Source organism: Trichomycterus rosablanca, chromosome 15 (assembly GCF_030014385.1).
Source record: "Trichomycterus rosablanca isolate fTriRos1 chromosome 15, fTriRos1.hap1, whole genome shotgun sequence".
Classification (NCBI taxonomy): domain Eukaryota; kingdom Metazoa; phylum Chordata; class Actinopteri; order Siluriformes; family Trichomycteridae; genus Trichomycterus; species Trichomycterus rosablanca.
The window spans coordinates 25,854,204-25,870,922 of record NC_086002.1 but is presented as its reverse complement, the minus strand read 5'-3'; the positions used below and the strand labels follow the sequence as shown (position 1 = coordinate 25,870,922).

The 16,719-nt window shown below is 38.1% G+C and overlaps 4 protein-coding genes and 1 non-coding gene across 5 annotated transcripts; all 5 read left to right on the top strand.

Moving 5' to 3' along the window:
• Window positions 1–757: 757 nt before the first annotated feature.
• On the top strand, window positions 758–830 carry trnar-ucu (transfer RNA arginine (anticodon UCU)). The gene has a single exon. It is a non-coding gene; the product is annotated as a tRNA-Arg (tRNA).
• Window positions 831–2,470: 1,640 nt separating this feature from the next.
• On the top strand, window positions 2,471–3,138 carry LOC134328828 (histone H1-like). Its single transcript, XM_063010058.1, has one exon. The coding sequence runs from the start codon at window positions 2,518–2,520 to the stop codon at window positions 3,136–3,138; it is 621 nt and encodes a 206-aa protein (XP_062866128.1). The 5' UTR covers window positions 2,471–2,517.
• Window positions 3,139–3,274: 136 nt separating this feature from the next.
• Window positions 3,275–4,123, top strand: LOC134328427 (histone H2A-like). Its single transcript, XM_063009522.1, has 2 exons — window positions 3,275–3,290; window positions 3,696–4,123. Exons 1-2 carry the CDS (start codon window positions 3,275–3,277, stop codon window positions 4,121–4,123), a joined length of 444 nt encoding a protein of 147 aa, XP_062865592.1.
• Window positions 4,124–4,756: 633 nt separating this feature from the next.
• Window positions 4,757–5,333, top strand: LOC134328942 (histone H3). The gene has a single exon (XM_063010183.1). The coding sequence runs from the start codon at window positions 4,779–4,781 to the stop codon at window positions 5,187–5,189; it is 411 nt and encodes a 136-aa protein (XP_062866253.1). The 5' UTR covers window positions 4,757–4,778; the 3' UTR covers window positions 5,190–5,333.
• A 7,695-nt stretch (window positions 5,334–13,028) lies between these two features.
• LOC134329044 (histone H2B-like) lies at window positions 13,029–13,413 on the top strand. Its single transcript, XM_063010289.1, has one exon. It carries the CDS (start codon window positions 13,039–13,041, stop codon window positions 13,411–13,413), a length of 375 nt encoding a protein of 124 aa, XP_062866359.1. The 5' UTR covers window positions 13,029–13,038.
• Window positions 13,414–16,719: the final 3,306 nt, after the last annotated feature.

Here is a 16,719-nt window from a genome sequence, read left to right as displayed (position 1 = left end):
GAGGAGTTTGCATGTTCTCCCTTTGTCTGCATGGTTTTCCTCCAGGTGCTACGGTTTTTTTTTCCCATAAAGGGGTATTTAAGGACAAGATAACACGAAACTGTGATATTTTTGCCAAACAAACCCCAACTTCCTAATTTATGTTGAAATAATAGTTGTCCGGATTGTCAGATGTCAAAAAAACTGGTCTGTTTTAAATAAAAGCTGCTGGAACTCTGGTGTCACTATCCACAGTCTAGTGGGGATTCATCTTATGCCAAATTCACACTACACAACTTTTCAAGACATCAGGTCTCTGTACAGTTCACACTACACGACTGGATCTCTTGTAAACGGGAGTCTTTCAAGTAGGTGTAGCTGTCACACTACATGACTGATCTGTCATAGGGGGTCACACACTACACCATCTATCACCAACTGGAATCACAGGAGAGCTTCTCTGGTCTCCCAAACTACGTTTAGTCATGAAAACAAACGTGAGAAGTGATGAAAGGTTTAACCCTCCTGTTATGGGTCAAACTGACTCGTCTTAAGGTTTCAAACTATAAAAAAAAATACAGTTAAAAGTACTTTTTCAGGATGAAACTTCTTTTGCTTGGCTTAATAAGTGAAATCAACATATACAATAAAAATGGTGTATTTCACACATTTGCAAAAACATGAAAACATTTTATATTAATTGCAGTTTTATAGGACAACGTATGTTAAAGCTTGTAATTCATGTCACATCCTTGTGAGGAATAAAGCAGTATTTAGGGCCCGGATAGCTCAGTCGGTAGAGCATCAGACTTCTAATCTGAGAGCCCAGGGTTCAAGTCCCTGTTTGGGTGAGTTGTTCCTTACTGCAGTAAGCACTAATGTCCCATACTACATGGTTTATTTAGAAAGTTTGTACTTAGTGAGATATATCTAATTGACATAGCATGTACTTGATCAGCTTGAAATAATAGCACACTGTATGTGTAACATGTTCTCCACACAGTCTAGTTGTACGCCCAGCTGTTTCAAACACACTGTAGTAAATAGAGGACAGTTTAAATCTATATTTATGTGCAGCCTAATAATGCACTGAGTTTTAGATAAGATATTAATACCTACATATATTTTATGTTGAATTACATGCATCATAATTTCAGTTCTTGCTTCACAGAGCCGCTTTGTTATTGCACTGCACTAAACAGTTGGTATATCCTGCACTATTTTAGGCCTTACATAATGCAGCATCAATGCTCTGTTAGTACATTACAATTTATAAAAGGGTAAAATAGGGTTCTTTTTAAGGGTTATTAGCTCAAATGGTAGAGTGCTCGCTTAGCATGTGAGAGGTAGCGGGATCGATGCCCGCATTCTCCAGTAAAGAAACATTATGATCATTTAAGGGCATCATGTAATATGAAAGTCGTTGTGTCATTGCTCACTGAAATGCAGCATCATCACATGATGTCAATCTGTAACTGTTACAATGACATTAACGCTCTGTATTCATTTAAATCATTTGTTGAAGACCATTTTTTATTTTTAAATTGACAGAAGACGATTTTTGATTTTTAAATTGACAAACACGCAATAACTTATAATATATAAAATATATAATATATAATATATATATAAGTAGAGGTACGTGACTTGTTGATGTTTTTTTTTCTTTTTATCCAGGGAAACGCTTTGTAAAAGATTAACAGCTGAAACTCACGACATTCCCTAAACTGATCTATTTCAGTCATGGTTTTTATCTAACTCGCTTATGACACTTGTTAACACTTGTTAGCTATCGTTGCGGCTGAAACACATGAATTTTTAAATTAGAACAGACATCATTGTGAATACGGTTGTTTTGACTTGTTCTGACTATCATTAAATGTTCTTCTTATTATCATCATTATTATTCTAAATTATTATGTTTATTATTATTTTTTTCCATTTGTTCTTTCAGCTACATGACAGTTAAGCACCCTGGACTCGACCTAGTCCTGCTTGGTAGCTGTGTTTTACTTCGCACTAAACAGCCTATTTTTCTAGTAGAAAAGGAAGCTCACATCCGCTTATAAATACATGTGGAAAACACCAAGGCCTGGTTTGCACTTTTCAGTCTGTGTCTACAAGAAGATCGGGTTTCCTCGGCATATTTTTACGTGTAATAAGATGTGAAATGTGCGCTGCGTCGCTTTACGCATCAGGAGCGGTGTGCTGTTTTAGCAGAACACAAGGAAACAGAGCATCGTTAGGTTCCCTTTGCGGGCTTTTACATGAACTAGAGAACTTATGTTCGGCCGACGTGCACTTTATTACCTCGTATTTTATATCAGGACTTGTATTTTAATCGTTATTTGCCATGAGAAAACACAAGTGCGCATGTGTCACGGAAGCACACAGACGCTGCGCTGGTCGAGCTGAGTCTATACAGTTCTCATGTGTGCTATAAAGCCCCGCCCCCTCTCGTAAGAGGGAGGAGTCTCTGTACAACAGAGCACAGCGCTTCACTCGCTCTTTCTTAGCGCCGTTTTAGCTCCAACAACGATGGTAGAAGAAGCTCCAGCACCGGCCAGCTCGGCCCCCGCCAAGGCTCCTAAAAAGAAGACCGCGGCCAAACCCAAGAAAGCGGGTCCCAGCGTCGGCGAGCTGATCGTCAAAGCTGTTTCCGCTTCCAAGGAGAGGAGCGGCGTGTCCCTGGCCGCCCTGAAGAAAGCTCTGTCTGCAGGTGGATACGACGTGGAGAAGAACAACTCCCGCGTCAAACTCACCGTCAAAAGCCTGGTGACCAAGGACATCCTGGTGCAGACCAAGGGCACCGGCGCCTCAGGATCTTTCAAGCTCAACAAGAAGCAGACCGAGGCGAAGAAGCCCGCGGCCAAAAAAGCCGCCGCTCCTAAAGTGAAAAAGGCCGCAAAGAAACCCGCCGCTGCAAAGAAGCCCAAGAAGGTAACAGCCAAGAAGCCCGAAGCCGCTAAGAAGTCCCCCAAGAAGGTCAAGAAACCCGCTGCGGCCGCTAAGAAAACCACCAAGAGCCCCAAGAAGGCTAAGAAGCCGGCGACCCCCAAGAAGGCAGCCAAGAGTCCTAAAAAAGCCAAGGCAGCCAAACCCAAGACCGCTAAGCCCAAAGCGGCCAAGGCCAAAAAAGCTGCACCCAAGAAGAAGTAAACTTGTTCCTGTTTTATTACTTTTGTTTTCTTAAAACGGCTCTTTTAAGAGCCACCTATATCTTCCCATAAAGAATCGCGTTTCCTAAACACATACATACATATAAGCATGCATGCGAACATACAACTATTCATACATGCATATTTTGTGGAGTGATAAGCAAGGAGTTAAAAACACTAAGTATAACTGGTCCTGTTTTATGTGTAATAATGATTTTGTCACACATCCCCATAAAACTGTCCGTATAAATGTGTATATGTATGTGCACTCACGTATATGAGCTCCTTACATAATGTAATTGTTAGTGTAAATGTTATTGTGACATAATATAATGTAATTGTTGCTTAAGAGAAGCTTTTCTGTATCATACATTACACGGGCGGGAGAACGGAGGAGAAGAGAGGGGAGGAGGGGGGGGGGCAGTATGTGAGGGGGCGTGTATGTGTTTCCCTGAGACATGACGGCGCGTTTAGGATTGGCTCAGCTGTGCCTTCGCTCTAAGCCAATAGGAGAGAGGCCAGTTTGCCTATATAATACCGCTTCGAGCTCTCTTCCAGTTTACTTCAGTTTTATCCGACGAAGACATCTGATCATCAAAGTGAGTGGTCGAGGGAAGACCGGTGGTAAGACTAGGGCTAAGGCCAAGACTCGTTCATCCCGTGCCGGCCTTCAGTTCCCCGTGGGCCGTGTTCACAGACTGCTACGTAAGGGCAATTACGCCCACCGTGTGGGAGCTGGTGCTCCTGTCTACTTGGCTGCCGTGCTGGAGTATCTGACCGCTGAGATCCTCGAGTTGGCTGGTAACGCCGCCAGAGATAACAAGAAGTCTCGTATCATCCCTCGTCATCTGCAGTTGGCCGTGCGTAACGACGAGGAGCTGAACAGACTGCTTGGAGGTGTAACCATCGCTCAGGGCGGTGTGCTGCCTAACATCCAGGCTGTTCTGTTACCCAAGAAGACCGAGAAAGCAGCCAAGTCCAAGTAAAGTCGCTCTCGTGTTCTAACCCAAAAGGCTCTTTTAAGAGCCACCCATTTCCACAGAAAAAGTGCAATTTCCCCAGATAATGTGTAAATAAATGTAATATCGTTTCATAGACTCACACAGCATGAAACTCACATGATTTATGACATGGTAAAATTAACAAATCAATATGTACGATTTATTTTTTCCCTTTCTATTTATCTTTATATATGTGTACATAAGTGAAGTTTTAGATCACTTGCAGTAGCAAAACCAACAATATAGACGATTAAAAGTGGTGCAACAAACGTGTTTGTGTAATACACATGGAACAAAAATAATAATAAGCAAAATGAACGAAATAATCAAAAATATATATTTTTAAAAAGGTATATACTTTAAATGCGATTGTAGGCTGTCTTTTAAAAGCACAAAGAAACAAAGGAAAGTATTATAAATCCCGCCAACAGCATGGAGGAAATACTGTGTTTCTGAAACGAGGCAGCGGCAGAACGCCGACCAGTAAGTGACATTTGACGTAAGCACGATCGTCCAATGAGAAAAGAGCTTCATCAAGACGCCCAATGAGCGCGCAGCGGCTCTGGTACTTAAATAGAGCGTGTTGGGCGGGCTAACATATTCTGTCCTACAGTTGGTGAAGTGCAGAGTTCCAGACGCGATGGCAAGAACCAAGCAGACCGCGCGTAAGTCCACCGGTGGTAAAGCGCCGAGGAAGCAGCTCGCCACTAAGGCTGCCCGCAAGAGCGCCCCGGCTACTGGCGGTGTGAAGAAACCTCACCGTTACAGGCCAGGTACCGTGGCTCTGCGTGAAATCCGCCGTTATCAGAAGTCCACTGAGCTGCTCATCCGCAAGCTGCCCTTCCAGCGCCTGGTTAGAGAGATCGCTCAGGACTTTAAGACCGATCTGCGCTTCCAGAGTTCTGCCGTCATGGCTCTGCAGGAGGCCAGTGAGGCTTACCTGGTCGGTCTGTTCGAGGACACCAACCTGTGCGCCATCCATGCCAAGAGGGTGACCATCATGCCTAAGGACATCCAGCTGGCCCGCCGTATTCGCGGAGAGCGGGCTTAAACGAACCCACTCCATCCAGTTATCCCCAAAGGCTCTTTTAAGAGCCACTTACATGCTTCCACTGAAATGGGCACTTTTTATTTATTTATTTATTATTCCATTGTGTGTGCGTGTTCCGAGTTATAATTTAGTTATATTTATCAATTATAAATATTAGGAAAAACTGGTTGTGTGTTTGTGTGTGTGTGTAGAGATGTGTGTTATTATTCAGAATAATAAATCAATAATAAAATACTATTCTAGGTACTCAACACAGGGTAATTAGAGGGTTAGTGGAGCGTTTCTTCCATCTTCCAACAAAATGTGAAAACACGAACTAAATCTGTGTGTATGTGTGTGTTTTCTTTTATGTATGTATACTTTTATGTATTTTTATGTAATATAAAAATTGTTAGGAGGATTTAGTGGCGTTGGTGTTGCACGGTGTACACAGTCTGTATTTTGTACTGTGTGTGTGTGTGTGTGTGTGTGTGTGTGTAACTTTAACCTTTGCCCTCTGAGTCCCGCAGCACCGACTCCCATTTCTGACGGGTTTTTGTCTCCGTTTGCAGGTTCTCCGGCTGGTACTCACACTCAGGCTGGAACTCATTGTTCTCGCTACCTGATCTGAAGGCATGAGGACCCAGGTGTGGTTCATCACCTCCAGATGTGCCTTGTGTTCCGATGCAGCACAGATGATTTCTGTTGAGTTCAATTTAAGCCCAACCTCCTTCTAACCCTAATTACAATAACCCCAAGTTATTTCTAACCTAAACTATGATAACCCCAACATGTATCTAACCCAAATTAGGTAACTTAATTTACTTTCACGAAAACAGGTGAGCATAAAAAGTGTAGGTTTTCACATTAACAATACACAAAATCTTATTTCTATAACTTTTGGAACTTAATGACTTCATTTGCTGTTTTTCAGTCCTTTGAAGCAGTCAAGAGCAGCTTTGTGATTTCCAAAAAGTACATAAAGCGCTATAAAAAGATTTTGTTGCTTTTGTATTTGAGCTAGCAAAGCTTCACACCTGAATGTTGTGCATTGTTCACGTTCATGTATTTCACTCTGTGTTTAGTACCGTAATGGGGATTTAAATGGTAAATCTTAACAGCTTTACTTCTGACTTCAGTAAATAAATAGATGCCCTTGTTAAGAAATCACAGTTTCTATCTATTGCACTTACAGTTCTATTCGCTAACACATTACGGTGAAGATGGATAAACTCGCACACACCTAAATCATAAACTGAGAGGGAAATAAAAAATTCCAGTCCACCCCCAGTCCAGTCCAATAAAAATAAATAAATTCATTAATTAATTTGAGTTCACACACACTGACTTATTTCTAAAACAACACATGGCTCCTACACTTACACAACAGATTCAAATCTATTTTAAGTTTTTTATCTGATACATCTCACTTATTAAGATGCACTTTTTTTTAAATAATTCTTTTTAAAACTCAGAAATGGCTTTAACACAGCTAACACTGAAACATAAAATATCTTCTTTCACTTATTTGGCTTTTATTGATACACAGCTAAGATCACTTTCACTTCAATCAAGATGTGTCTGACTTTGAAATATGTTTATGAAACGTTATGCTTTAGCAGAATATAACTTATAACGTCCCATTTCTCACAATACAGTGAAATATACAAACACATTTTTAACACAGATGTCACTTATAAAGACTTGCATCAGTATTGTTCAGCACAGACAAATCCAAACACTGCGTTACACATTTTTTATGTATTTATTTGTTTAATGTATTCATTGTTTATGTAGTTATTTAGTTATTCACTCATTCATGACCCTAACACCCACTTTAACAAAACATCTATGGCTCTAGCAGTCCAGGTGACACATATCCAGGGCCTGCTGTAGCCTAGTGGTTAAGGTAACCAGAGGGTCACTGGTTCAAGCCCCACCACTGCTACGTTATCACTGTTGGGCCCTTGAGCAAGGCTCTTAACCCTCAACTGCTCAGACTGTACACTGTAATGTAAGTCGCTTTGGATAAAGGCGTCTTCTAAATGCTGATAATTTCCACCTATTTTACTTTTTTTTTTAAACTCTCTCTCTCTCTCTCTCTCTCTCACTCTCTCTCTCTCTCTCTCGCTCTCTCTCTCTCTCTCTCTCTCTCTCTCTCTCTCTCTCTCTCTCTCTCTCTCTCTCTCTCACACTCACACTCACACACACACACACACACACACACACACACACACACACACACACCTGCAAAAGCTAGCAACAAACACTGGCGTTGTTCATTTATATATTACACATTCCAACACAATTTTACCATCATGTTTTATTTACCCTACACCTCCTCCTACACTGCTGCAGGTGTTTTAGATCTTTGTTTTTATCATAACGTGTCTCTAATGCTACTTTAACAAGCACTGAAAAGTTTCTAAAGCTATTTGTTTGTTTCAAATTCAATATTCACTACAACTGTACTGATTTGAACTAATATGATTTTTTTATCATAAACTGCTGTATTCTCCCACACCGTCTTTCCGTATTCCTAATATGTTTTATTTTGCCTACATTGTCATGTCTCTAATGGCTCTTTTTCCCACCTAATTGTACAATATTAAAAAATGTGACAAACATGGCGATTATACAGTAGTACATTGTAATAGGGTTTAGGGCTGCAAAGTGTTTAGGGTTGTTTCTTTGTTTGTCTTTCATTCTTCTTTTCATTCTTTTGGCACAACATGTTTAGAAATATTTTTTTTTAACATTAAACATTAATACATCACATCGATTGTAGACCGATTTACTGTGAGGATAAAACAGTGGAGGTACTAAGTTATGCGCTTTACATGAGGCCTACTCCGAGCAGCTGCCGTCACAGTGGGCGGTCGCTGCTTAACTCCGCCTCATCGTCTTCAACTAGGTCCGGTAGAGGGAAATAACAGGCTCGCTGTGAACGCTCGTCCTGCATTGACTCGCATCATCTCGACGAGAGCAGTAACGATGTCCGGAAGAGGAAAAGGCGGTACTTCCGACTCAAGAGCAAAAGAAAGATCAACAAGAAGAGAGTTCAGATTCTGATGGATCCACCACTACCTCCTCCGATACAGACAGCGACACCGAGGACTCAACATCTTCAAACGCTACATCTGATGAAGAACCTCCCCCGATACCCAAAGTTGATTCAGGTGAAAGACAAACTGACACCACAACAATGAATGATGAAAATTCTGTTCAAACAGTAATAAAAAAAGCTAACTCACCTAACACAGTTAACATAGTGGCTGAAAAAAAAGGCATCTCAAAAAAGAGACGTAAAAAAATTTCATCTATAGCGGACACGAGTAAACGAGTAAAAGATGCAGACTAAATATTGTTAGTTGACATCTTACCTGAATGATCTCATTAGGTATTAAACGTAACACTTAAATTATTTTAAAATGACATTGAATATAATATCAATAAATGTAAGAGGGATGAAATCTGATAAAAATATGAATATAAAAATAGCTAAATTTATGAATAAACGCTGTGATATAATATGTTCCCAAGAATTAAGATTGACAACTTTAGAAGATGTAAAAAAAATGTCTTCACTATGGACAATAGGAGAATGTATTATATCAATAGGTAAAGATAGAGCCGACGGAATTGGAATCTTTTTTAAAAAAAAAACAGTAAGAATAATTAAGACTAGACATCTTGTGCCGGGTCGTCTACTTTTGGTCGACTGTTTTTTTAATAATAAAAAAATAAGAATCATAAATGTTTATGCACCCACAGATCGTTCAGGTAAGATGAAAATACTACATAAACTTCTCGAGATACTATATGTTGGTTTCCCCGTAATAATGTGTGGAGATTTTAATATAATTTCTGACTTAAAAGATAGAATACCGTATAGGGATATACCTTTATCTAGGGATGGTAAATTTTTAAACAAAATATGTGAAATGTCAGAGCTAAAAGACGCGTTTAGACAGATTTACCCGATCGATATTGGCTTTACTAGAATGGACAAATCAGTTAAAACAAGGATTGATAAAATATATGTATCACAAAATATACATGTCAAATCGTATAAAACTGAGCTGTTAGTTGATTCTGATCACCTAGCTCTAAATGTAAAACTATTATTATATAGATATGAACAAAAAGGTTATTGGAAATTAAATACTCGTTGTTTAAAAGAAGAAATAATTATCTCCGACACTAAAAATGAAATTAATAGGATAAAACAACTAAAAGTATTAACAAGATCAAATATTGAATTATGGCAAGTTTTAAAAGAACAAATTAGAATGTTTTTTAAACGAAAATGTAGGGAATTGCATCAACAAAATAACGACATTTATGATAAACTGTTGGATGAATATATTGAATTATTTACAAAATCTGGGTTGACCTCTGAAGAAGAGAATAGATTAAATGACATTAAAAAAAAAATTAACTGAAATTAATGATGAACTAACTATAAGCCCTCAAATGCAAGCAGGTCATGACATAAATCAACCAGCAAATATTACAAATATAATTAAACAATTAAGAGAAGGAAAATCAAATAAATATATTGCCGGGATACGAAATGATAAGGGAAAAATAATTGAGGATGAAAGTGAAAAATGTATATTAATAAGAAATATCTGTGAAAAGATGTATAAAAAAATAGAAGTAGACATTACAAAAGTGCGGTCCTTTTTGAGTACATGCACAAAAGATACTGTTTATTGTTCAGAAGACCTAGGAAGACCTATATCATGTGATGAAACTCTTATTGCCATTAAACAACTAAATAAAGGTAAATCTCCCGGCACAGATGGCATACCCACCGAATTCTATCAGTTATTTAAACAAGATGTGGGGGAATTATTGGCATCCGCTTTTAATGATGGAATAAATAACTGCAAAATGCATGAATCTTTTTATCAAAGTGTAATTAACTTAATTTTTAAAAAAGGAGATCCACATGATTTTGATAATTGGCGACAAATTACAATAATGAACGTAGATTATAAAATATTTGCTAAGATTTTAATGAATAGAATAAATGAACATTTAGACAATTTGATAGAATTGGAACAGACATGTGCAATAAAAGGCAGATATATGTGGGACAACTTGAATTCTTTAAGAGAGATAATGACAAATAAAAACATTAACGATTATTTTATTATTGCTCTTGACCAAAAGAAGGCTTTTGATTTAATATCTAGAGAATATCTTTGGTTGGTGTTGGAACACTATGGGTTTCCTCCTGAATTTATACATATGGTTAAGCTATTATATAAAACATCTGTGACACAAGTAAAAGTAAACAGTGTTTTGACAGATTCCTTCTTAGTGGAACGGGGAGTTAAACAAGGCTGCCCCTTAAGTGCAGCCCTTTATGTACTAGCTATTAGCCCTCTTCTAAATAAAATCAAGCATGACCCAAGAATACAAGGTATAAAACTTTCTAAGAACAACATAATTAAAATCTCAGCTTATGCTGATGATATAACAGTCTTTATTAAAAACCAATTTGAATACAATATATTAAAAGACTATTTTAATGAATATGAAATAATAGCAGGTGCAAAACTTAACCAAATGAAAACAGAAGGTATTTGGATAGGAGGAAATACACAACCCTATCTAGAAGTTAATATAAAAGAAGAAATAAAAGTACTGGGTATATATGTATCTAAAGATAGAGCACGTGAACTAAACTGGGAAAAGAAAGAAGAGTCAGTGAAACATGAACTGGACAAATTCAAAGGCTCTAACTATAAAACTCGCATACATATTATTAAAACCTTTATTTTATCTAAATTATTATTTCTTGCTACTGTTTTTCCACCAGATGAAAAATGTATTAATCGCCTGAACAAATTGTGTATTAAATTTATATGGAATACAAATAGGGAGGTAACAAAACGAACCCTTTTGTTTAAACCAAAGTTACAAGGAGGGTTAGGAGCAATCGACTTAGGCATTAAATTAAAAATTGCATTTTGTAAAAACATAGCACAAGCAATGGAAAGGAAGGCTAAGTGGATACTAAAGGAATCTGAATGGTTGAAACAAAAAGGAAAGAAAAGAAAAGATGTATTTTATTATAAACTTATTTATGGTGATTTCACATTTAAGCATACAAACTTAAATATTGACTGGATTAACTTATCAAATAAAGAAATTTATAAATTAATTAATACATTTTATCATGGAGAAACCTTACAGTATAGACAGATAGATTTAAATGAAAGTAAGATAATAATAAAGAACATACTCTCTAAAAATATTTCTGAAAATATAAGAGACACTATGTGGCTAATAATAAATCATAGACTACCTGTTAGAACAATTGTGAAATGGAGTTGCTATGTCACCACCACTAAATGTCCTATACATGGTTGTCTGGAAGAAGAAACAATTGAACATCTTTTGTTGAACTGTACAAGAACCACCAACATTTGGAATAAAGTAAAAACATTAAATTTGGATTTTGATATAAATATGAGAACAATAATGTATGGTATTTTTGATAATGTACATACAAATATTGAAGAATTTTACTGGCTAATTATTTGTGTGGTGAATACAAAGATTTGGAAAACAAGATGCAAAATAATTATAGACCAAATTAATATAAGTGCTGACATTGTTTTTAAACAGATTGTTTGTCACTTAAGACGGTTGCGAACTGAAGATCTTAAAGCTAAGAAAAAATTTCCATGGTCGATACTTAAGTTGTAAAAATTTGTATGTAATAGATTTTATGTTTTGTATGTGTTATTGCTGTGTTCTGTATCTTGTTCTGATTGTAATGTAATGATAATAACTTTGTTCTGAAAATCATGTCTTAATAAAGATCATATTTAAAAAGGAAAAGGCGGCAAAGGTCTTGGAAAAGGAGGCGCTAAGCGTCACCGCAAAGTTCTCCGTGATAACATCCAGGGTATTACTAAACCCGCCATCCGCCGTTTGGCTCGCCGTGGCGGTGTGAAGCGTATTTCCGGCTTGATCTACGAGGAGACCCGCGGTGTGCTCAAGGTTTTCCTGGAGAACGTCATCCGTGATGCCGTCACCTACACCGAGCACGCCAAGAGAAAGACCGTCACCGCAATGGACGTGGTGTACGCTCTGAAACGCCAGGGACGCACCCTGTACGGATTCGGGGGTTAAACGTTCAGACCTCCACGCTAACACAACGGCTCTTTTAAGAGCCACCCATATTTTCTACACAAGAGAAAATTCTTTCTGGTTTATTATTAATATCGTTATTATTAGTAGTAGTACGTTCACTGATGCGTACATTTGCAAATCACTCGTTTAGCCCCAAAAGCTTGAAAGCGTCATTATAAGTAAAAATAACACATTCACTGATGAAGCCCTAAAAGCTTGGAATTATCAATAGTAATTTTAGTATTACGTTTACTATCCGATCTTGTTTAGTTTTCATACGGCGTGTTTGCATACTACCAATGTACATCCATACTGTAGATTACACTACAGTCATTAACACGATCTCTGTGTAAAATACAGTAAAACATTGTGCCCAAATGCCTCGCTTATAAAACAAACAAAAATATATATCTATCCTATCTATATATTTATATATAAAATGTAATAAAATATTGCTATTTATTCTTTTATATTCGGTTTTTAAACATGTATCGACCTCAGATTAAGCGGGAACAGACATCAAAGAACAGATTCTAGTGAATGGGGCAGAAGGGGGCGTGGAACGGTATGTTCTCTGTCCAATAGAAACCCAGGACCTTGGACCAATCAGAGTTACGTGTTCCAACTTGGCTTACTCTGCATGCAGGGTTAATAAAGCGGGCGTGTAGAGCGTCTACATTCACTTGCAGTTTGTTCTAGGGGAAACAGCAGCATCATGCCTGAACCAGCGAAGGCCGCGCCCAAGAAGGGCTCCAAGAAAACCGTCACCAAGACCGCCGGCAAAGGAGGTAAGAAGCGCAGAAAGGCCAGGAAGGAGAGCTACGCTATCTACGTGTACAAGGTCCTGAAACAGGTCCACCCTGATACCGGGATCTCCTCCAAGGCTATGGGCATCATGAACTCCTTCGTCAACGACATTTTCGAGCGTATCGCTGGTGAGTCCTCTCGTCTGGCTCACTACAACAAGCGCTCCACCATTACCTCCAGGGAGATCCAGACCGCCGTGCGCCTGCTGCTTCCCGGTGAGCTGGCCAAGCACGCCGTGTCCGAGGGTACCAAGGCCGTCACCAAGTACACCAGCTCCAAGTAAAGCGCCTTAGTCGCTCTGGCAAACCAACGGCTCTTTTAAGAGCCACCCATCTTATCAAGTTAAGAGAATTTTCCTCTTTTTTTAAGTATTATATTCGAATATATTACTTACACTGCATTTGGGTAGCTTTCCATGTTTGTAATACCTTACCATTTATTTATTTATTAATATATTACTGTTTTTGGGCCCTGACTGCCACTATGTGGTGAGTTTAGGATAACTTGCAGAATAAAATATCACTGTACTAAGATAGTATGACGCACTCAGAGCTGTAGATAGAGAGAGTTGCGACACTTCTTGATCTCGCCGCCACGCGGTCACGTGGTTCATGTGCCCCTTGACATTAAGTAGTAGAGACAATATACAGTACAGAGATTAAAGAGGTTTTTTTTGCATAGGAGTTGTTTTTTTGCATAAACTAACCTCCCTTCACTTTCCTGAGGATTCATAATAATAATAATTTTGGTTAAACACTAAGCCATGTGGCTGGATTCATAAGGTTTACCTGCACTGAATGAACAGATTCATAAACACACTACCGTACCAGAAACATTATAGTGCAGGTACAGGAAATGGTATTAATTCATCTCTTATTTCATGAGTGATTAATAATCGATTCCTACATGTAATACAAGAACTAATTAAAAAAATACTCTTTACCTCCAATTGAGTAAAAGTACTAGTATATACCTTCAAATGTATGAAAGTAAAAGTAGCATGATTTATTATGGCTCTAATGTTTCATTATCATTTCTGTAACAAGACACTTGATGAATTAACTCATTTTAGGTGAAAAGACTCGAGTGTCATTCATTAATCTGACACTAATGTTTATTAAAATTATCATAAGAACAAAACACTGATTGGTGTGATCGCTTCACGCTTCCTTTATTTTGACAATGTTACGTTTTGTAAAACATTTGACTACCAAATGTGGTTGAGTTAAAGTAAAAACTCACCCAACTAGTTACATTTACTTAGTTACTGTCCACCACTGCTAATGTATGCCTTACTGCAGGAGCAATATATATTTATTATTTTAGTAATTAAGGTACAAGTGTCATCAATTATTCATGAGATTCATACAGGTCATCAGGATGACCATCACAAATATTACCTCATGTCATGTTTGTGGTGCTTAAACTGAAAAGTGGTGCTTAAATATTCCTTCTTTAATTTTATGTTCTGTTGCGGATTAAATAACTAAAGATTTGTCATGAAATTAAGCTGACAGTGTAATGGTCAACTATTATCATTAAACAGCATTAAGTGGCTCCATTTATATGCATTCTGAGCAAGCGTTGTTCAATTGTTTTATTTAGACACAATGCGGTGCAGCTTGTACTGATGGCTTTTAGTCTTTACGTATCATTTGCAGATAGCAAATTATCTGTTTTCTTGTGCCTCATGTGTGACAAATTGTCATTGGACTATATGTCCATGTTTAGTGATGATGCTGATGATGATGATAATGTCATAATAACAGAAGAAGAAGAGCAAAAATTTAAAAAAAATCACAAAGGATTGCTGGCCTAAAACAAGAACAAATACAAGAGAAAAAAAAACCCACTACTACTAATATAAAGTACTACTATATGTATGTAATATATACATATATATATATATTAATTATAAATAACCATACAACAATAAAAAAAAAAATCTTTATCTCTATATCTGTTTTTTCTCTTTCTATTTTATTCAAAGAGCTTTATTAGCGTGACTGTTGTAGTACTTACAGTATTGCCAAAGCATTGAAAAGACAGAATATGAATGTATACACAGGAAAAAAATAAGGAAATATGAATTAAAACAATAAAAAGTAATAAAATAAACATGTATATATGGAACACTTTCTCTTTGTGGGTTAATTCCGACTGTTCCTCTGTTCGGGTGTATCAGTCCGTGTCTCTCAGACTGTTGCAGGCAGAAACATACTGAGCTGCTACAGTGCTGCTCTCCTTCTCCTCTCCTAACATGATGCTCAGTTTCTGACCGCTGTTATTTGTGTAATATGTAGATTCAGATTCAAGTAGCTCTATAGGCATGACAGTAGGAAACAATATTGCCAAATGGTCGGTGTTTTCCTTAGGACTTCTATCACTTCTTAGGACTTAAATCATTCTACAGAAATCAGTATGCAGGGTTTCTGTTGGATGTTTGTCCCATTTAATAGAACTGTGAGATTTCAGTGGACCCCATACCTCACTCTTGTACAGTGCAATGGGCTGTATCACACTATCAATTAATTTACTCCAAACTGAGGTGGGGATGTCAATGTTGTAAAATCTCCTACTGATTGCGTACGTACAATACTTTAGTGCATTCACTGCCATGCTGAAACTCCCTGATGCAGTAATGCGTACAGCCGTGGCCTAGTGGTTAGGGTACTGGACTAGTAATCAGAAGGTTGCTGGTTCAAGCCCCACCACTGCCAGGTTGCTGCTGTTGGGCCCTTGAGCAAGGCCCTTAACCCTCAATTGCTCAGATTGTATACTGTAGCTGTACTGTAAGTCACTTTGGATAAAGGCGTCTGCTAAATGCTGAAAATGTAAATGTAATGATGAGACCAAGGTAAGTGTACTGCATTGTGTGCTCCAGGGCAGTGCTGACCATGGTAAACTGGTGCCATGTATTCCTGACATCTAGGTTTGTTTTTGGAACACCATCATTTTTGTTTTCTTCAGATTTACTGTTAGGGCCCAGTTCTGGCAGTACTGCTCCAACAGGTCTAGGTGCAGCTGCATAGAGTAGAAATTTTACTTCCCCGTCCTGCAGAGTGAGTCCGGGGGCTGCACACTAATTCATTTATGTAGATATTAAACAGTGATGGACTCAGACTGCAGTCCTGCAATTCTGTGTTGTGTATTGTGTATGTTTGTCACCGGTTCTTACAGCACTTTTGTTTCTTAGTAGTATCTGTGTGTGTTTGAGTAAAATGTGTGTATATACACTTACACACACACACAAATACATAAAAAAATACATACATAAAAGAAAACACATATACATGTGTATGGCATGTGTATGGCATGTGTAGGGCAGTTGTAGCCTAGCGGTTAAGGTACTGGACCAGTAATCAGAAGGTTTCCGGTTCAAGCCCCACCACTGCCAGGTTGCCACTGTTGGGCCCTTGAGCAAGGCCCTTAACCCTCGATTGCTTAGATTGTATACTGTCACAGTACTGTAAGTCGCTTTGGATAAAAGCGTCTGCTAAATGCTGAAAATGTAAATGTATGAACGTAACAGCTACATGACATGTTTGTGTGTTGTCACATTTTGGCCACCAGATGGGAGCCACGCTCC

Bases quoted from the DNA above. Each gene is read 5' to 3' on its own strand.
- LOC134328828 (XM_063010058.1), top strand. From the start codon at position 2,518: ATGGTAGAAGAAGCTCCAGCACCGGCCAGCTCGGCCCCCGCCAAGGCT.
- LOC134328942 (XM_063010183.1), top strand. From the start codon at position 4,779: ATGGCAAGAACCAAGCAGACCGCGCGTAAGTCCACCGGTGGTAAAGCG.
- LOC134329044 (XM_063010289.1), top strand. From the start codon at position 13,039: ATGCCTGAACCAGCGAAGGCCGCGCCCAAGAAGGGCTCCAAGAAAACC.